Source organism: Culex pipiens, chromosome 2, assembly GCF_016801865.2.
Source record: "Culex pipiens pallens isolate TS chromosome 2, TS_CPP_V2, whole genome shotgun sequence".
Taxonomy (NCBI): Eukaryota; Metazoa; Arthropoda; class Insecta; order Diptera; family Culicidae; genus Culex; species Culex pipiens.
The window spans coordinates 145055946-145078410 of record NC_068938.1 but is presented as its reverse complement, the minus strand read 5'-3'; the positions used below and the strand labels follow the sequence as shown (position 1 = coordinate 145078410).

Genomic DNA, 22465 nt, shown 5'->3' with positions numbered 1-22465 from the left:
AATTGCCAAAAATAATACAAAAAAGATACGCAATAAAAATACTTTTTTGATGGGCCACCCTACTGCTTTTCATATAAAATGCTGTAGAATGATCAGATTAAGAGATAGAGATTTGGTGTCTTCGACAAAGTTGTTTGAAATGGCTAGTACTACAATACTGTCGAAGAAAGTATACCTCTATCTCATCTAGAAGCGAAGATAGTTTTTGAAAAAATTAGAAATTGTTGGACCACCCTAATATCGTTTTGACCAAAAGATGTAGAATTTCATTTTTAACAAATGCTTCTTAGACACCGAAGCTCGAAAATGCATCCCTGAAGCGGAAATAAATTATTCCTGCTAAATTTGCGTTTCCGACCACTGTGTGGTGGATCAATTCTCAAATATAGTTCTCGGCTTATCAGTCCCAGTAGCAAGTAGCGGGCATAAAAAACAAAATTTTCGTTTTACTTGCTACTGGGACTGATAAGCCGAGAACTAAATTTGAGAGTTGCAGATATTGCTACAGGACTCAGAAAAAAAACATATTTCAATTAAGCTTTTTACATAATAATTGAATAGCGTTAAATAACCATTTTTGGGAAATAAAATCTTTGCAAAAAAATACATCTTTTAAGCTAAGACCTATAGCCTTAGACACAAGTTTTTAAAAATAGTTTTAGCAGAGATGCCATTTTTTTTAAAACTCTTAATTTTAAAAAACGTATTTATTATACGTCATAAAAAAGCGACGAGTTTTTAAGTGACAATATCTCAGCAAATATGCGGCCAATTTTCGATATTAAAAATGAAGCTAAAATAAAATGTCCCGTTCCTTCGAAAAAATATTTTCAGGTCTACCCTAACATTTAATAAGGCCCTAACACACTCTTGGTTTACCATATCAGATTTCAGGGTTGAAGAGTTATTGTCACTTCGAAAACCGATGCTACTTCGGGGATGCATTTTTTCCTGTTTACTTTTCTTTCAGAGGCTTTTCGATTCAATCTTCAATATCTTTTAAACAAATTAGTAGTAAATTTTCTGATCTCTTCGAATATAAAATATTTTCAGAGAAAAAATATTGTTAAACAAAACAATATTCTAATGACTATTACATGAAAACGGTGTACAACACACATAAAAAATGATGGTTATATTGATAAGGGAATTGTGACAAATTTATTGACTAAAAATGTGTAGTAATACACCAGAAAATGGTGAATTTTCATCAGGTTCTCATTTCACACATTTTTTAGGTAAAATTACTAAAAAAGTAATATTCAACTAACTAAATTTTCAATCTTTCCAAATTCAACTTTTTTTCTGTGAATATCGAATTTAATGTTTAGAACATTTTGAATGCAAATTTATTTTAAATTTAAAAATAAAATCAAAAAAGTTTTTCAGCTTTTTCCAGATTTTTCAAAAATTAAGATTTTCTTAAAAATTTGGCGACACTGCCAAATAAATTTTTAACAATATGCATTTTTTGCATCTATAACATATCCAAACAAATTTTTTTGTGCAGTCTAATATTTAAAAAAAAACTAGTAAATTTCTTGAGAAGTTCTAAGTAATATCTACATTGTTCACAAAATCCGTTTTTAAGATATAGATTTTTTAGTATTTTAATAGCCTTTTTGTATAGACAACAGTTAAAATTATATGAAGATTTGTATGAAAGAACTAATGATGCAAATTGTCAAATTTTATTCAGAGAGTGCATTGACAATATTGCAATTAAACAAAAAAAAAATCCAAATATTTTCCAAATTAAGCTCTACTGTTTTTGTGATTAATTTAGAGTGATCATTGATGGAATAATCCCAAAAAAATCTTTTTCCATTGTGAACTTTCTTCACCCGCGAAAGAGAGAGGAGGCAAAACACGCAAAAGAAATTTGCACCCAAATTTCTCGAATAAAATTAATCAGAGGCATGTTCCCTTCAGATTGTTTCCCTTGATGAGCGTCAAATGATTTTCGTTTGATGATGATTCTTCCTGGTGAGGGTAAATATTTTTCTGCCAAATAGGTATATCCTTTTTGCAATATTTACTTTATCGAATAAAAAAATGCTTGCCATAACAGTTCTTAATTATAAAAAAAAAAAACAAAAAAAAAATCATGCAAAGGAATGGTCATCTTTAAAATATCGAGAAACCAAGCTATTCTCAATAATTTTCAAGCCAGAGACAAGTGTTTTGCCTTCCTCACTGAGGTAAGGCTATAATCCTGCTCGAAAAATGAACTTTTGAAAAACAGCTCGTAGACCTATATTCATGTATACCTATCGACTCAGAATCGAAAACTGAACAAATGTCTGTGTGTGTGTGTGTATGTGTGTGCGTATTCCCCTTGGTGCTCAAAATTCTTGCCAAGTTTTCTCGGCACTGGCTGATGCGATTTGAGTCAAATAAGTTGCATTCGATCCGGTTTGGTGCCCCATACTGCACTATTGAATTGTTTGAAGATCCGATAAGTAGTTCAAAAGTTACGTATAAAAAAGTGTCAGAGTTGCGAATCGGATCTCACATAAATGCATGTAAACTACATCCAGACCCATCACCCGACCCATCGTTGGTTAGGTTATCAAAAGACCTTTCCAACGAGTCCAAAACATTGAAGTTCTGGCAGCCCTGTCTCAAGTTATTACCACTTAAGTGATATTTATGTACTTTTTTGATGCCGGATCTCACTTAAATGTATGTAAACTATGTCCGGATCCATCATCCAGCCCATCGTTGGATAGGTAATCGAAAAACCTTTCTAATGAGTCCAATACATTGAAGATCTGGCAACCCTGTCTCAAGTTATGACCACTTAAGTGATATTTATGTACTTTTTTGATGCCGGATCTCACTTAAATGTATGTAAACTTTGTCCGGATCCACTATCCAACCCATCGTTGGATAGGTCATCAAAAGACCTTTCCAATGAGTCTAAAATATTGAAGATCTGGCAGCCCTGTCTCAAGTTATTACCACTTAAGTGATATTTATGTACTTTTTTGATGCCGGATCTCACTTAAATGTATGTAAACTTTGTCCGGATCCACTATCCAACCCATCGTTGGATAGGTCATCAAAAGACCTTTCCAATGAGTCCAAAATATTGAAGATCTGGCAGCCCTGTCTCAAGTTATTACCACTTAAGTGATATTTATGTACTTTTTCGATGCCGGATTTCACTTAAATGCATGTAAACTATGTCCGGATCCATCTTCCGACCGATCGTTGGTTAGGTAATCAAAAGACCTTTCTAATGAGTCCAAAACATTGAAGATCAGACAACGCTCAGTCTCAAGTTATGACCGCTTAAGTGACATTTGTGTATTTTTTTATTGAGAAACAAGCCTTACCTGACAAAGTTCGTTCTGCCTTTTTTTCGTTTGTTGACGTTTTTGACTTTTTTGCTTATTCAGCCTCCTGTGATCAAAACTTAATTTAAACCTTTCCCATACAATCTGCAAAATTTCCGGAATCGGTTGTAACTTTTTGGCACTCACGAACTTACCATACGATCCCAACGCAAGAAAGAGCACCTCGATCGGACGTTCCGTGTTGAATTGATTCTCGTTCGAACAAAACCGTCGAAATTTTGTATATATATAAAAGATAGATAGAATTTGTTTCCAAACCCATCATATCACCAAATGTTGGTAAAAAGTGAGGAAGGCAACAACCACATAGGTGGATTAAGTTAGTTTTTTTTTGTAGATTTTGCTGACGTTCTTAAAATATTTTGAAAAAGTTTTGTTGCTGACCTAAAAAACGGTTGAATTTTGAATGTGTACATTAGGAATGTTTGAATCCTTTTTTTTAGTGGAATTTTGATATGTACATACTACTAGCATAACCAGTTGAGTCGACACATTTGACAAATTTGAATCAGATTTGAATAAAATGTGTTAGATTTTTAAAATTAAGCGTTTAAATAATCACAATTATGTTAGGTAGCACTGTGTGAGCGCTTCTATTGACTATTGATTTCAAACTTTCTCCTTTCAGAGTGTTTCGTTAGATCAAGATTTTTAATCGTCAACTGTTTTTTTTCCTACAGTTTGAAACTAGTTTTTGCATGAATTGTTTTTGGCATCAATTAGGTTTCAATTTTTTGGATTGAATTTCATTTGCATCCTTTTTGTACAACGCAACCGTAATCGTTTATTTCAGCTAAATGCCACACGAACAGAAGCATTCAAAGAGCGCATGTGAAAAGCTGAACATAGTTACACAAGTTAGTAATGGACCAAAACCGCCCAAAAAGTGCTTTGTAAATAGTGTACAAAAATAAACAATCAGAAAATCATTAAACTGCCGCTGACTTTGCCGATTCTGCACGTGGAAGTTTAAACGTTTTTTTGAACTTTTACCCCTTTTTTCATCTTTTTTGCATCCGTCGTGTGATCACGTGAAAACAAACATTTTCTAAAATAACGAAACCATTCCGCCTCACGACGTGCGGTCTTTTTGATTCTTGAAATACGCGCGAAAACTTGTTTTTGAAACTTGCCGCCGCCGCCATGACGGAATCACCCGACTCGCAGCGCCGCCGGGAAGAATGCGAGCGGAAGGCCCGCCGGGGTGAGATGGATCCCCGGCTGGAGTTTACGTTCCAGCTGCTGATGGACGCCACCGGGCTGCCCCGCCATCAGATCATGGACCACATCTTCGAGGGGAACATGGTGAGTACGGATTTTATGGAAGGTTCGCTGCAGATACATGAACATCGTTCGATCTCAGCTGGACGAGATCAACCAGCTGTTCCTGCCGAACATGCGCAACAAGCTGATGTGGTTCTACCAGGAGGTAGACGAGGTGGACATGCCGGCCGAACGGGACATCAACAAGCCGGGACCGTCCCGGGCGGGGGCGTCCAGTTCTTCGAAAACCCCGCAGGGCGCGTCGGGGGGCGCCCACAACCGGCCCCACAAGCTGTTCATCACGGACGGGTGGAGCTGCGCCTTCACCGGAATCTGCATCTACATGTTTCGCATCAACATCCAGAAACAGTTGCCCGAGGAGGGCTTCCACAAGGATTTGTGAGTTTTTTTTTGTGATGGAGGATGGTGGGTTTGGATTACAAATTTAGGGCAAGAAAATGAACTTTGAACTTTAAAAAATACTTCTTAATGTAATCAATACCTCCAGGTACTGCGGCTACATCGACGCCAACAGGGTGGGCCTCGTGACGTCAATCGAGCGTATCGTCGAGTTTGTGTTCATGCAAGCTCTGGCCTATCCCAACATCGAATCCGAAGATGAAGACATGAGCTGCAATCTGATCAAGTCTCAGTTGCTTCCGGGATTGCGCTCATTTTGCAGTGCCCTGCGCGTTTGCGAGCAGGTCTGCAATCATTTTAACGTGTTTGATGATGGGAAGAACATCGTGTGCCGCGTCGACACCCTGGCCGAGGTGCGCGAGATGTCCAAGAGTGCGTCCATCTGCGCCGAGCTGGAGGAGCGCGTCAACAACTGGATCAAGGGCATCGCCAAAATCCTGATGGAGAGCGAGCAGCTCCGGCGGGAGAATGACTCCAGCGGACCCCAGGACGAGCTGGAGTACTGGAAGCGTCGCGGAGCGCAGTTTTCCCAGCTGCTGTCGCACTTGCAGGAACGCGAGGTTCAGTGGACGTTGTACTGCTTGTCGCAGTCGGGCTCAAAAGTGTTGAAGCAATGGAAAGAGACCGACAAAAAAATTACCTTTTGCTACAATGAAGCCCGTGATAATTCCAAATTTATCCAAGCCATGGAGGCTTGCTGTCATTCGCTATATCTGGACGATCCGGTCAATATGAAGGAGTCGATCGTTAGTCTTCTCCAAACTGTTCGATTGATTTATAGCGTGTCGCAATTCTACAACACTTCTGAGCGCACGTCCACTCTGATGGTAAAAATTACCAATCAGATGATTGAAACCTGCAAGTCTTATATCACATGCCGAGGCAAGGAAACCATCTGGACCCAGGATCGGGACCTGGTACGCACCAAACTTACCAACTGTTTGAAGCTCAACCACATCTATCGAGAAACGTACCACGCCGTCAAGTCGCAACCATTCCTACCCGATCAGATACCGTTTGCCTTCTCCGAGAATTACGTATTTGGAAAGTTTGACACCTTCTGCGACCGCCTGTCGAAGATTATCTCCATGTTTAGTCTGATTGACGACTACAACCACCTGTTCGAGAGACGCCTGGAGGGTCTGCTTCTAGGCGAGGCCCTTGAAGATGCAATGAACACCTTTGACGAAGCCCGAGTCGAAATTATCATGAAAAAATATGACTATCTGGACCAACGCAACCTGGACTTCAACAACGATTTCCAAGTGTTCATGCAGAAAACGGACACCCTAAAGGAGACCATAGCGTCGATGATCGAACACAACTTTGACAGCGTCTGGGAGACCCCGCAGGGAATTCGCTTTCTGGTGCGATTCGAGAAAGTCAGCGAAAAGATCCCGCTGAGCACGATGGACGAAAAGTACCAACGAGTGTCCAAGTATTGCGAGAAGGAAATCGACCGTATCCTGAAGCTATTCCGCAAGCAGCGAGATGATCCCCCGCTGCCGCGTAACTTCCCTCCAATCGCTGGACGTATCAAGTGGTGTCGCTCACTGGAGTACCATCTGGTACAGAACTTGCTTGCACCTCAAAAGAGTTCTTGTTTCACCTTACTTTTCTATCGTTCCATCTAGGTTGAGCTGGTAACCACCGTCACGACACACCCAGTGCTGGCGGCCCTCCCATCGACCAAAGACATCGAGAATCGATTTGGCTCGGCAAAGATAATACTAACAGAGTATGAGCAAGAAATGACGCAAATTTGGCTCAGCCAGGATGTTAGCGTGGCGGATGCTTGTCTGGTGCAGCCTATCCTGGCACTGCAGGGGGACAGGCTCGTAGTCAACTTGCATCCCACCATTCCGTTGCTCATCCGGGAAAGCAAATGTATGGCCAAAATGAAGATCGATCTGCCCATCGTGGCCGCCACGTTACTGTGTAAACAAAACCATTTCAATACCATTCAAGATTCTCTCAACGTAAGTCACGGTCATTGAGTTTCATCCACTGAGTGTACAAAACAGCATTATCCTTGCAGAGCCTTATCAAGATGTTTTTGAACACCATAAAGAAGGTAAAGCTAGAAGTGCGACCGCTGCTGCTGCCTCAGTTGGTTCGACTGACGGCTATGATGAAACCCGGACTCAAGTCCATCAACGTAAGTTAGCCTTACTTGCGGGGCTGTGGAGTCCGACTCCGGGTTCAGGGAATGATCGAAATCAATTTTGTGTTACTATTTGTTGCTCTGCGTCTGTTAAAAGATCTGTCCCAATTTGCCCAAGATGGTTTCGATAATTTGTTGACCCTGATTTGAGTTTACAGCAGACATGCATCTAGCTCTGTCGGTGAAATAAATACTGTTTAGGGGAAATATACCCATTCCCATCACTCTAAGCGGTTATGTCTCGAAGATGCTCGATGATCCGGAGTGTTCCTTGAAATTTACAAAAAACAGGTACACCAATCAGTAGAGCAGCTTTTAATAAAAATTTCTAATTAATTTGACTTTTCTAAAAATATTTGCCTATTCCTTTTAAAGGCATTTTACCAAAACTATTTTCAAAGTCTTTTTTGGTCAGACAAGAATGCACTGGACCCCACGCAATTTCAAGAATCGGACGAGCTCTTGATTCATTAAGCGCACTTGTGTAGCAGCTAAATACCAGTTCATGTCATTTGTACACAACTTTTAAATAAAAAAAGTACATATTTCTATGAAAAGTTTCCTGGCATAACCGGCAAAAAAGAACAAAAACAAAAACAAAAACAAAAACAAAAACAAAAACCAAAACCAAAACCAAAACCAAAACCAAAACCAAAACCAAAACCAAAACCAAAACCAAAACCAAAACCAAAACCAAAACCAAAACCAAAACCAAAACCAAAACCAAAACCAAAACCAAAACCAAAACCAAAACCAAAACCAAAACCAAAACCAAAACCAAAACCAAAACCAAAACCAAAACCAAAACCAAAACCAAAACCAAAACCAAAACCAAAACCAAAACCAAAACCAAAACCAAAACCAAAACCAAAACCAAAACCAAAACCAAAACCAAAACCAAAACCAAAACCAAAACCAAAACCAAAACCAAAACCAAAACCAAAACCAAAACCAAAACCAAAACCAAAACCAAAACCAAAACCAAAACCAAAACCAAAACCAAAACCAAAACCAAAACCAAAACCAAAACCAAAACCAAAACCAAAACCAAAACCAAAACCAAAACCAAAACCAAAACCAAAACCAAAACCAAAACCAAAACCAAAACCAAAACCAAAACCAAAACCAAAACCAAAACCAAAACCAAAACCAAAACCAAAACCAAAACCAAAACCAAAACCAAAACCAAAACCAAAACCAAAACCAAAACCAAAACCAAAACCAAAACCAAAACCAAAACCAAAACCAAAACCAAAACCAAAACCAAAACCAAAACCAAAACCAAAACCAAAACCAAAACCAAAACCAAAACCAAAACCAAAACCAAAACCAAAACCAAAACCAAAACCAAAACCAAAACCAAAACCAAAACCAAAACCAAAACCAAAACCAAAACCAAAACCAAAACCAAAACCAAAACCAAAACCAAAACCAAAACCAAAACCAAAACCAAAACCAAAACCAAAACCAAAACCAAAACCAAAACCAAAACCAAAACCAAAACCAAAACCAAAACCAAAACCAAAACCAAAACCAAAACCAAAACCAAAACCAAAACCAAAACCAAAACCAAAACCAAAACCAAAACCAAAACCAAAACCAAAACCAAAACCAAAACCAAAACCAAAACCAAAACCAAAACCAAAACCAAAACCAAAACCAAAACCAAAACCAAAACCAAAACCAAAACCAAAACCAAAACCAAAACCAAAACCAAAACCAAAACCAAAACCAAAACCAAAACCAAAACCAAAACCAAAACCAAAACCAAAACCAAAACCAAAACCAAAACCAAAACCAAAACCAAAACCAAAACCAAAACCAAAACCAAAACCAAAACCAAAACCAAAACCAAAACCAAAACCAAAACCAAAACCAAAACCAAAACCAAAACCAAAACCAAAACCAAAACCAAAACCAAAACCAAAACCAAAACCAAAACCAAAACCAAAACCAAAACCAAAACCAAAACCAAAACCAAAACCAAAACCAAAACCAAAACCAAAACCAAAACCAAAACCAAAACCAAAACCAAAACCAAAACCAAAACCAAAACCAAAACCAAAACCAAAACCAAAACCAAAACCAAAACCAAAACCAAAACCAAAACCAAAACCAAAACCAAAACCAAAACCAATAATCAGATGTTCTTTAAATACAGAGCAAGTAAAGTGTTTACCCGACAGGGCTCGTTTCATCTCTGCTTCACAGCCCTGCTAGGTGTTTTAGTCCACGTGCTTTTCCTAGATTAAACTTCCGCTTCATGTTCCCTTGTTTTTAGTGGACCAGTCCGAGATGGATCGAGTTCTTCGATAACTGCAAGGAGGCAATTGAAACGTTCGACGTGCTGGTGGCTCGTGTACACGACATATACTCCAACCGGATCCTGCACGTGCTGACATCGATGCAGGACATCCAGCTGCAATCGTTGCCCAACGACGACGAAATGTGGACCGTGGAGGAGTTTCTGGACTACACGGAGGAAACTTGTCGCCAGGCTGCCACCGAGCTAAATCGCAAAAGTCAAATGGTGGAGGAAGCCGTCGAGGAAGTGTTGGATTTGGTGCATCGCGCGTCGCAAATTTTCAAGCGAATGGTCGGAGCCGAGAATGACTTTTTCGTGGACGAAGACAAGAAACCGTCGGAGAAGTCAACCCCTACACCGGAGGCGGATAACGATGACGGGAATGGTCAGCAGCAGGATTGGAGCATTTTGTGGTCCTGTTTCGAGAATCCTTTGCAGCTGCTGTCGCACCATGGGGGAGGTCTACCGAAAGGGATGCAAGACATGGTGTTCAACGCGGTGTCGGAGATGCGACGGTACTATAGTCGAAAGGTGATCGATGTCCTGATACGAGTGACCCGAACTTCGTTGGATTGTCTGCGACGCAGGTTTATTGAGGTGGAGGGAGAGGACCTCCCGAGGAAACCGATCTTTATACTGCAATCACTGCTGATGATTCCAAACGTGACGATTAGACCGAACTTAGAGGAGCTGCAGGAAGCGTTGTCTATTGCCGGCAAACAGATTACCGGTGTGTCCAAGGGGGTTGCCCAGTGGAACACCGGAAAGGATATTGACGATAAACCAAGGCCTTCGGCTGCCGCTCTGGCTTCGGCAGCCACTGCAGCTAAGTTAGCCAAAGCTAACGCTGCTGCTCTGGATGAGAAGTCGCGGCGACGCAAAATGTATCGGCTCAAATCGGAGGAGAAGCAAAAAATGGTCCACATGACCAAGAGTTTCTACAGCTACGTCATGGACAACAAGGAGGTGGTCAAGACACTGTCGCTACTATCCAGCTGTATCCGGAACATGAAACCTGAGCTGCAAATGTTTGTGGAAAAATGGAAACCGTATCACTTTTTGTGGAAGAATGACAAAACTATAAGACAACTTCTGGAGAACACGTTGCTGGAGTTCGAGAGTACATTGCGTCGCTTGGTAGAACTGGACGTTAATTTGACGGTCGAACCGGATATGCAATACTTTGGCCAAAGTATTGCGCTTTCAACGGAAAAGTTGAAGTTTGGGTTGACTATTGAAATTAAGTGTAAGTACTAAGTATACAGCAACTTTACATGAAACCAAAAGTGGCAAAATTCCTCTAATAACACAACTAGACATTTTTCTGAGTTCATTTTCTTGTTGATTTCTCATCACATAGGGAAAAACTTTCGTTTGTTTGGCAGGTTAAGGACGCGTCCTAATTGCTTTAAAACTCTCACTGTTTAAACAAATTATTTAAAATAGTTTTTTGTAGAAACTAGCCTGCTCACATCTCATTAAGCTATTTATTGTTTGATAAGGGGTGAAAACGCTTTTTTGAAAGCTGCAACTGAACGCCAAAGTGCTGATGCCTAATGCCAACATTAGGTGCACGTTGGAATTAAATGCCATTCCTCTTCTATAAGATTTGGGTTCCCTGAACACGCTCTCATCGACAAATTTTCGGCTTCAAATGGACTTGATTTTTTAAATAAAATCAATGAACGACCGTGATGTTCCATATTTTGCTTTTTAAAATACCCGGCGGCTCCACCAAATTGCTCTAACAACCATTTTGTTTGTCTGCCAAAACGCACGTCATTTTAGTTGGCACAGGGGGCCCACTTAGGGCATTTTTAAAAGTTGTGAAAAATACTAAGAAGTTTTAATGTTGGATATTTTTAATAAATTATTAAAATATTTTTGAAGGATGCCAAAAACATTCAAAGGTTTCCCGGAGATAAATTTATTTTAATTATTCAATTTATTTTAAAAAATAATTCAATTTTCTATCAACATTTTTTAAACTTTTTTATTATTTTGCCACAAATTCAAAATGCTATAGGTGGGCCCCCCTGAAATGACAGGAAAACAAAATGGGTTTTCATGGCAATTTGGTGGAGCCGCCGGGCATTTTGAAATGCAAAATATGGAATGACACGGTGATTCTTTGTGTATATGTTCAAAAATCTTTTTTTAAGGCCGACAATTAAAAAAAAAATATCGCTGGGAACGTATTCAGGGAGCTAATCCTTACAGTACGCGATGAGAAATTAACAGAATATTAAACCTGAAGCTTACATTAATTTTCTACCTGTTTTTTTAAGCTCTTTCCAATTCAGAGCATTTTGGCTTTAAAATTTTCATATTCTTTAATATTTGTGTGAAATTGTTGAAAATTTCTAAGCAAGGCCATGCAGGAAATGCTTTGAAGATTTTCGAAAATTATCTCTTTAAACGTAACTTTTAAACTTTCAGCCTGTACTCATAAGCTAGGGCAGGCGATGAAGAAAAAGTACAAACGTGAGATGGACTACGTGTACGCGGTGATCAACGAAATGGACCGTAAGCTAGACCGGCAGATTCGCGACCTGGACGATGTGCGCACCGTGATGGACACACTGAGCAAGATCCGCGAGCAAGAGGTTGACATGGAGCTGAAGATCGAACCAATCGAAGACGCGTTCAATATGATGCACAAGTACGAAATCCAGGTCGATCGCGAACAGATGGACCAGGTTGATAATCTGCGCTACACTTGGGTGCGTTTGCAGTCCCGCGCCAAAGAGGTGCACTGTAAACTTCTCGAGATGCAGCCAGATTTTCAGAGCGACCTTCGAGCCAACTTGGAGAAGTTCAAACAGGACAAGTTGGACTACGTTTCCGAGTACAGGGTTGCTGGTCCAATGGAACCGGGGCTAACGCCCCGCGAAGCTTCCGACAAACTGTTGCTCTTCCAAGTGGGTTACCTGCGGTTTAGCTCTGACAACATTGAAAGTGGAACGTTTTTTCCCCCCCTCCTACATTTTCCAGAATCGCTTCGATGGAATGTGGAGAAAGCTCCAGACTTATCAGAGTGGCGAGGAATTGTTTGGTTTGCCTCAATCAGACTATCCTGAACTTGGCCAGATCAAGAAGGAGCTGAACTTGCTACAGAAGTTGTACAAGCTTTACAACGATGTCATTGATCGGGTCAGCAGCTACTATGATATTCCTTGGAGTGATGTCGACATCGAAGAGATAAACAACGAGTTGATGGAATTCCAGGTAACACAGTTGATTCTTAATTATCTCGCTATTCTATAAGTCGGTATCTCTGCGCATGTCGGATATAGTTCAAGTTCACACTAGAAACAAACAAAAAATGTTAATAAACGTCGACTTAATGCACTCTGTATTTGATTTTCAGAATCGTTGCCGGAAGCTACCAAAGGGCCTCAAGGAGTGGCCCGCCTTTTACGCCCTCAAACGAACAATTGATGACTTCAATGACATGTGTCCATTGCTTGAGCTTATGGCAAATCGAGCGATGAAACCACGTCATTGGCAGAGAATCATGGAGGTGACAAAGTACACTTTCGAGTTTGACAGCGAAGGTTTTACGCTGAAGCACATTCTGGAAGCGCCCCTGCTGAAGCACAAGGAGGACATCGAAGACATTTGCATCTCGGCAATGAAAGAGAAAGATATTGAAGCGAAACTGAAGCAAGTTACGAACGAATGGTCTGCCCACGAGCTTAGCTTTATGACGTTCAACAACAGAGGCGAGTTGTTGTTACGTGGTGACACGACGGCAGAGACCATTGGACAGCTGGAGGACAGCCTGATGGTGCTGAGCTCCCTGCTATCGAATCGATACAACGCACCGTTCCGTAAGCAGATCCAGCAGTGGGTCTACGATTTGTCCAACTCGAACGACATCTTGGAACGATGGCTGCTGGTGCAGAACATGTGGGTTTACTTGGAGGCCGTATTCGTCGGAGGTGACATTGCCAAGCAGCTGCCGAAAGAGGCAAAGAGATTTTCCAAGATCGACAAGTCGTGGCAGAAGATTATGCAACGAGCTCACGAAACCCCAGGCGTGGTTGCGTGCTGCGTTGGAGACGATTTGCTGAAGCAACTTCTCCCACATCTACAAGAACAGCTAGAACTGTGTCAGAAATCTCTGAGTGGTTACCTGGAGAAAAAACGAATGATGTTTCCGCGATTTTTCTTCGTTTCCGATCCTGCACTGTTGGAGATTCTCGGACAAGCATCCGACTCCCACACCATACAGAACCACTTACTGTCAATATTCGACAACACGCGTTTTGTGAAATTCCACGACATCGAGTACAACAAAATGATGGCTATTACTTCCTCAGAAGGCGAGCAGATTCCGCTGGATCGAGCAATTCGAGCAGAAGGTTCAGTCGAAACGTGGCTCACGTCTTTACTGCAGTCAATGCAGCAATCGCTGCATTCCATCATACGCCAGGCGTACGCATTGATGAATGATCCCAACTTTACCCTGCTATCGTTCCTGGAGAAGCTGCCGGCACAAGTTGGTTTGCTGGGCATCCAAATGATATGGACCAGAGATGCTGAAATGGCTCTAATGCAGGCGCGTCACGAAAAGAAAGTCATGTCTGAGACGAACAACAAGTTCCTGGAACTTTTGAACACGCTGATTGATCAGACAACCAGAGACCTGCTCAAGATTGAGAGAACCAAGTTTGAAACGCTAATTACGATTCACGTTCACCAGCGGGACATCTTTGATATACTGTGCAGAATGAACATCCGATCGTCCAACGATTTTGAATGGTTGAAGCAGTGTCGCTTTTACTTCAAAGAAGACGTAGACAAGACATGGATCAACATCACCGACGTAACGTTCGTCTACCAGAATGAATACTTGGGATGCACAGATCGGCTGGTTATCACGCCGCTCACGGATAGATGCTACATAACGCTGGCACAGGCACTGGCATTGAGCATGGGTGGAAGTCCATGTGGACCTGCCGGCACGGGCAAGACCGAAACTGTCAAAGATATGGGCAAAACGCTGGCCAAATACGTCGTAGTCTTCAATTGCTCAGATCAAATGGATTATCGTGGCTTGGGAAGGATATATAAAGGACTGGCCCAGTCAGGTTCGTGGGGATGTTTTGACGAGTTCAACCGTATTGAGCTGCCGGTGCTGTCTGTTGCGGCCCAGCAAGTGGCGGTTATTCTAACCGCCAGGAAGGAGAAGAAGAAGCGCTTCATTTTCACGGACGGAGATGATATCGAGATGAACATGGAGTTTGGTGTTTTCATCACCATGAATCCCGGATATGCCGGTCGAAAGGAATTGCCTGAAAATTTAAAAATCCAGTTCCGAACTGTTGCCATGATGGTACCAGACCGACAGATCATTATCCGTGTAAAATTAGCATCCTGCGGTTTCCTGGAGAACATCACACTGGCGCGAAAGTTCTACACTTTGTACAAACTTTGCGAGGAACAGCTTACCAAACAGGTACACTACGATTTCGGGCTGCGGAACATCCTTTCGGTTCTACGAACTCTGGGAGCTGCAAAACGTGTCAACCACAAAGATAGTGAAAGTACCATTGTGATGAGAGTGTTGAGAGATATGAATCTCTCCAAGCTAATCGATGAAGATGAACCTCTGTTTATGTCACTCGTGTCCGATCTGTTTCCCAACCAGACGTTGGAGAAAACCAGTTACGGTGACTTGGAAACCGCAATTGCGTACCAGGTCGAGCAGGCCGGTCTCATATACCATGCGCCGTGGGTGCTGAAGCTGATTCAGCTCTACGAGACTCAACAGGTGCGACATGGAATTATGGCCCTAGGGCCGCCGGGGGCCGGCAAGACCTGTTGCATTAGAATCCTGATGAAGGCGCTGACCGACATTGGACTTACGCACAAAGAGATGCGCATGAACCCGAAGGCCATTACTGCAGCCCAAATGTTTGGTCGACTTGATGTGGCTACCAACGATTGGACCGACGGTATCTTCTCTGCACTCTGGAGAAAAACATTGAAAGCAAAGAAAGGAGAATATACCTGGCTGGTACTCGATGGACCCGTTGACAGTATCTGGATTGAAAACCTCAACTCGGTGCTCGACGACAACAAGACGCTTACCCTCGCCAACGGGGATCGACTGTCGATGGCACCGACCTGTAAGATTATATTTGAACCACACAACATTGACAACGCATCACCGGCGACCGTGTCTCGCAACGGCATGGTGTACATGAGCTCTTCTGGATTGGACTGGAAACCAAGTAAGCAAATAGTCGCTATCATCTCTGCACGCTTTAGGCCCAATAACAGTTTGGAACATCAAAAGGACGCAGAAGTTCCCAGCATAGAACTGGTATGTTTTTTAAGTTTTCCAGTGTACTATCAGCAAGGAGCTTCACAGCGTAATTCGTGCTCTTACGCAGTGTTCTAACATGCCTCTTGATCTCTGCTCAAAAGAATCAGTCATTCGCTAATTTTTCACATTGTTTCCAAACTGTTGGATTCAGCAGAACCGACGTCTCGCTGCTTTTTAGTTGTAGTTTTAACTAACCCGTTTCTTTAAACAGTCTTGCAAGCATGGTTGAAAACGCGCAGCCCCCAAGAGAAGAGGGTATTCAACGAACTGTTTGACAGTACTTTTCTCAAAATTTACACCTGGACCACGCAAAACCTGATGCTGATGATGGAGGTGCTGCAGTGTAACTTCATACAGCAGATGATTTATCTGCTAGATGGTTTGGTTCCAGTACTAAGCGATAACGAGCAGGAAGCGGTAGCATCGACCACTGGAAGTCTCGACGGTGAGTATGTTCAAATTAATCCTCATGGATATATGCTTGATTATTCGTGGTATTCGCCAGATGACGTGAACGATGATGAGGCGCCAAAGGTCATGGACGAGGCATGTACGCCGGAGCACTTGTATCGGCTTTATGTATTTGCACTGGCGTGGGGTATAGGAGCGTACCTCAACTCAGCGGACCGTCTAAAGTTGGATGCCCATACCAAGAAGAATTATCGCAATCTGGATTTTCCATCCTCGGACGAGAAACCAGACTCGACGATATTCGATTTTTTCGTGTCACCAATGGGCAGTTGGCAGTTGTGGAAAACTCTAGTTGTACCCTACGTCTATCCGGAGTTCTCTACTCCGGACTATTTGAGCATTTTGATTCCGATTGTGGACAATGTGCGTATTGATTATTTGATCAATGTGATCGTAAAGCAAGAGAAAGCTGTTTTGCTGATTGGGGAGCAGGGAACGGCCAAAACCGTAATCATGAAGAGCTTCATGAAAAAGCTGAACACGGATACACACATGGGGCGTTCGTTTAATTTCTCGTCTGCGACCAGCCCGTACCATTTCCAGAAAACCATCGAAAGTTACGTCGAGAAGCGGATGGGTAACATGTTTGGCCCGGGTGGGGGTCGTAAGCTGTTGGTGTTCATAGACGACATCAACATGCCGCAGATCAACGAGTGGGGCGATCAGATAACAAACGAAATCGTTCGACAAACGATGGACATGCGAGGATTCTACAGCTTGGAGAAACCAGGAGAATTCACCAACATAATTGACGTGCAGTTTGCTGGGGCGATGGGACTGCCTGGAGGTGGTCGGAGTGACATACCAGCTCGATTGAAGCGACAGTTCAGTGTTTTTAATTGCAACATTCCGGATAATACATCGATAGATACGATCTTTAAAACGCTTGGTGAGGGACACTACAACGTGAAGCGAGGATTCTCGCTTGAGGTGCGCAAGCTCGTGAAGAAACTTGTCCCGCTGACTCGAGTCCTTTGGCAGCACACCAGAGAACATCTGTTGCCTACGCCAGCCAAGTTCCACTACGTTTTCAGCTTGAGAGATCTGTCAAGGATTTGGCAGGGAATGATCGGGACCTTGTCGACTGTGATCACGTCGGAGTCGGTGCTCATAATGCTGTGGAAGAACGAATGCTCACGAGTTTTTGCCGATCGTTTTGTATCGCTGTCAGACACGGAATGGTTCTTGGAAGAGATGTTCAAAGTTTTGGAAACCGATTTGGGTCCAGAATACCGGGAAATGGCCGTGCCAAGTCCGGTGTTTGTAGACTTTATGCGAGACGCTCCAGAGCCAACTGGAGAGGAAGGAGAGGAAACGGATATGGAATTGCCCAAGGTTTACGAACCTGTTTCGGACTTTAGTATCCTGCGCGACCGTTTGAAAATGTTTTTGCTGCAATTCAACGAGATGATTCGAGGCACCGGGATGGATTTAGTGTTCTTCCCTGATGCAATGTTGCATTTGGTGAAAATATCGAGAATCATCCGTCATCCGAGAGGAAACGTTATGCTCGTTGGCGTGGGTGGCTCCGGGAAGCAATCTTTAACCAAATTAGCTTCGTTTATCGCTGGCTACAAAACTTTCCAGATCAGTTTAACACGCTCCTACAACGTAGCCAACTTTCTTGAAGATCTGAAACTCCTGTACAGATCGTGTGGTGTTCAAGGCAAAGGAACGACTTTCCTGTTCACCGATCTGGATGTTAAAGAGGAGAGCTTCCTCGAATACCTGAACAATATTCTCTCATCGGGCGTGATTTCGAACCTTTTCAATCGAGATGAGCAAACTGAGATTGTCTCAGAACTAACACCAACAATGAAGCGGGAGAACCAAAAGAAGAACGTGACACAGGAAACCGTCATGGAGTACTTCCTCCAACGTGTTTGTCACCATCTCCATGTGGTCTTCTGCTTCTCCCCAGTTGGCGAAACCTTCCGACGTAGAATTATGCGGTTCCCGGCACTGGTAAGCGGTTGCACAGTTGACTGGTTTCAGCCGTGGCCGAAGGATGCGTTGGTTGCAGTTGCTCGGCATTTTTTGACCGACTTTTCGATTGAGTGCTCGCCAGAAGTCAAGGATGAGTTAGTACATGCTCTGGGAACAATACAGGATATAGTTTCAATGACGTCGACGGATTACTATCAGAGATTCCGCCGGGCAACACATGTCACTCCAAAGTCATACTTGAATTTTATTGCTGGGTACAAGAACATCTACACCCAGAAACACAAGGAGTTGTGCGACGGGGCGGAGAAGATGGACACTGGTTTGGAAAAACTAGCCGAAGCATCCGAATCGGTAGAGATACTAAAGATTGAGCTTGCCGTCATGGAGAAAGACCTGGTCGAAGCGTCCGCCAAAGCGGAGCGGGTGCTGGTGGAGGTAACGGAGCGCGCGATGCAAGCGGAAATATTCAAGAACCAGGTACAGGTGGTAAAGGAAAAAGCTGAAGCCCTGGTACAAAACATTGCCCAGGAGAAAGGATTTGCGGAGGAAAAGCTAGAAGCCGCCAAGCCAGCGCTCGAGGAAGCCGAAGCGGCCCTGAACACGATCAAGCCAGCTCACATCGCGACCGTTCGAAAGCTCGGACGGCCACCCCATCTAATTATGCGTATCATGGATTCTGTTTTAATTATGTTCCAACGAAAACTTCACCCAGTAATTGCCGACACTAGCGCTCCTTCTCCGAAACCCTCGTGGCAGGAATCACTAAAAATGATGGCTAGCACGACGTTTTTGCTGCAGTTACAAAACTATCCCAAAGATACCATAAATGACGAAATGATAGAGCATTTACAGCCATATTTTAGGATGGAGGACTACAACATGGACACCGCTAGAAGAGTTTGTGGCGACGTTGCAGGATTACTATCTTGGACTAAAGCCATGGCATTCTTCCATGGGGTGAACAAAGAAGTACTACCTTTAAAATCAAACCTAATGCTCCAGGAGGCTCGCCTCAAGATTGCGATGGATGACTTAGCCGCTGCCGAAGATCAGCTGGCAGAACGGGAAAATGCCTTGCAGAAGGTCAAGGATCAGTACGATGCAGCCGTTTCAGAGAAGCAGCGACTGACAGATGCGGCAAATAGTTGTTTGCGGAAGATGACTGCGGCTACGGCGCTGATCAACGGACTCGGTGGTGAGAAGGCACGTTGGACTCAACAAAGTAAAGAATTCAAAATCCAGCTCGGCAAACTGGTTGGGGATGTTCTGCTGGCAACGGGATTCCTATCGTACTGTGGCCCGTACAACCAAGAGTTCAGGGGCACGCTGTTTAAAACCTGGATGGACATCTTGAAAAATCGAACCATACCGTATACGACAGGACTAAGTATCATCGGAATGTTGACGGACTCTGCAACCATTTCGGAGTGGAATCTTCAGGGTCTACCGAACGACGAACTGTCCATACAAAATGCACTCATCGTGACCAAATCGAGCAGCTATCCGTTGCTGATTGATCCTCAAAGCCAGGGCAAGATCTGGATCAAATGCAAGGAGGACCAGAACGAGCTACAGATCACTTCACTGAACCACAAGTACTTCAGAACACATCTGGAAGACAGCCTGTCGCTGGGACGTCCGTTGTTGATTGAGGACGTGGGAACGGAACTGGATCCCGTGATTGACAATGTGCTGGAGAAAAACTTTATCAAATCTGGCTCGATGGAGAAGGTGTTGGTGGGCGATAAGGAGTGCGACGTGATGCCAGGATTTATGTTGTACATCACGACGAAGCTGCCGAACCCTCCGTTCAGTCCGGAAATCAGTTCCAAGACTTCGATTATTGATTTCACCGTAACCATGCGCGGTTTGGAGGATCAATTGCTTGGTCGGGTGATATTGATGGAAAAGGCTGACCTGGAGGCAGAGCGGGTGCAGCTGTTTGAAAGCGTCATGAAGAATCAACGGAGCATGAAGGAACTGGAGGCGAATTTGCTGCTACGTCTGACGTCCACCGAGGGTTCGCTGGTAGACGATGAAGCGTTGATCGAGGTACTGCAGGAAACGAAAACAACAGCGGAGGACGTGAACCAAAAGTTGAAGATTGCGGAAGTTACCGAGAAGAAGATTATGGTGGCACGCGAGGAGTTCCGAGCCGTTGCCGCAAGAGGATCGATACTGTACTTCCTGATTGTGGAAATGTCCAACGTCAATGTTATGTACCAAAATTCTTTGAAACAATTTTTAATAATTTTTGACAATTCTATTACAAAATCCACCAAAAGCAACATTACAGAAGAGCGGATTGGTATAATATTGAGATATCTAACGTATGAGGTGTGGGCTTTCACCAGCCGTAGTTTGTATGAGAGACACAAACAGTTGTTTACGCTTATGCTGGCGATAAAAATTGACTACCAGAAGGGAACAATAAGTCACGATGAATTCATGGCGTTCGTAAAGGGAGGTGCATCGTTGGATTTGAATGCCGTTGTTGCGAAACCGTTCCGTTGGATTTTGGATATCACCTGGTTGAATTTGGTAGAAATCAGCAAGTTGAAAACATTCCACGGAATTCTCAAAAAGATCGAGTACAACGAGCGTGACTGGAAACAATGGTACGAAACGGAACGTCCAGAGCTGGAAGTGATTCCCTGTGATTACGAGAACGAGCTGGATGTGTTTCGGAAGTTGCTCCTGATTCGCTCTTGGAGTCCAGATCGCACAATTTCGCAAGCAAGGCGATATATAGAGGTGTCTTTGGGGAAGGAGTACGGAGAAATGCACATTTTGGATTTGGAACTGACGTGGACGGAGTCGGAGCCGAGGACACCGTTGGTGTGCATCCTATCGATAGGATCGGATCCAACTGTACAAATTTCAGCGCTGGCAAAGACGAAGGGAATTGTGCTGAAGACAGTTTCCATGGGACAGGGCCAGGAGTACCATGCCAGGAAATTGATGACGGATTGCATGGCTGGGGGAGGATGGCTGCTGTTACAGAATGTGCACCTATCGCTTACTTTTTGTAACGAGATCATAGATATATTGATTGAAACTGAGCACGTGGCTGAGACGTTCCGCCTTTGGGTAACCACGGAGACACACGAGCACTTCCCGATTGGATTGCTTCAAATGGCGATCAAGTTTACAAATGAACCACCGCAAGGAATCCGCGCTAGTTTGAAGCGAAGTTATCAGACCTACACGCAGGACTATTTGGACTATACGTCTGCACCTCAGTGGCCACCGCTGCTGTATACGGTGGCATTCCTGCACTGCGTCGTCCAAGAGCGGAGAAAGTTTGGACCACTTGGGTGGAACATACCGTACGAGTTCAATGCAGCCGATTTCTCCGCCAGCGTGCAGTTTATCCAGAACCATCTGGATGAAATGGATCCGAAAAAGGGCGTGTCCTGGCAAACCCTGTGCTATATGCTGGGGGAGGTTATGTACGGCGGACGCGTCACCGATGACTTTGACAAACGTCTGCTGACCACGTTCACCCAGGTTTGGTTTTCGGAGCATTTGCTAACACCCAGTTTTGAGTTTTACAAGGGTTACCGGGTGCCAAACTCGCGCAACATCCAAACCTACGTCGACTACATCAACCAGCTGCCCCCGACGGACACGCCGGAAGTGTTTGGACTGCATCCCAACGCCGACATTACGTACCAGATCAACACGGCAAAGGGCATCCTGGACACCATCCTGAGCGTACAGCCCAAGGAAGGCGGCGGCGGTGGTGGTGAAACCAGGGAGTCCATCGTGTGCCAGCTGGCCAACGATATGCTCCGGAAGCTGCCCCCGCAGTACGTGGCGTTCGAGGTGAAGGAATCGTTGAACCGGATGGGAGCGCTGCTACCCATGAACATTTTCTTAAGGTAATTTTTTTAATTATTTGTAATGCGAATCAACCCCATAGGGTTGGGGCGCAAATTTTATGAAACCAACTTCAGACAGGAAATTGACCGCATGCAGCGCGTCATCAACACGGTATACACGAACCTGTGCGACCTGAAGCTGGCCATCGATGGGACGATCATCATGAGTAACTATCTGCGCCATGCCTTGGACGCGATGTACGATGCTCGAATTCCGGAAAAATGGCAGAAGGTAAATATAAAACGACACAACTTTGTAAGGTTAACTAAACATAAAATAGTGGCTCGATTGAATCAAAGGTAAGAGTAAAT

General features: G+C 43.4%; 1 protein-coding gene across 3 annotated transcripts in view; it reads left to right on the top strand.

Moving 5' to 3' along the window:
- The first annotated feature begins 4360 nt into the window (after positions 1–4360).
- Positions 4361–22465, top strand: part of LOC120420376 (dynein axonemal heavy chain 5-like) — a 19904-nt gene continuing 1799 nt past the window's right edge. The window contains exons 1-12 of one of the 3 annotated variants that reach the window (XM_052707784.1): positions 4361–4667; positions 4726–5024; positions 5134–6613; positions 6680–7024; positions 7084–7203; positions 9491–10760; positions 11954–12435; positions 12509–12742; positions 12885–15756; positions 16063–16296; positions 16357–22153; positions 22229–22385. In XM_052707784.1, coding sequence (XP_052563744.1) covers positions 4506–4667; positions 4726–5024; positions 5134–6613; positions 6680–7024; positions 7084–7203; positions 9491–10760; positions 11954–12435; positions 12509–12742; positions 12885–15756; positions 16063–16296; positions 16357–22153; positions 22229–22385 — 13452 coding nt within the window. In that variant the 5' untranslated portion in view covers positions 4361–4505. Of the gene's footprint in view, positions 4668–4725; positions 5025–5133; positions 6614–6679; positions 7025–7083; positions 7204–9490; positions 10761–11953; positions 12436–12508; positions 12743–12884; positions 15757–16062; positions 22154–22228; positions 22454–22465 lie in introns of all 3 variants that reach the window. The other 2 variants (XM_052707785.1, XM_052707783.1) reach the window with 2 other exon arrangements.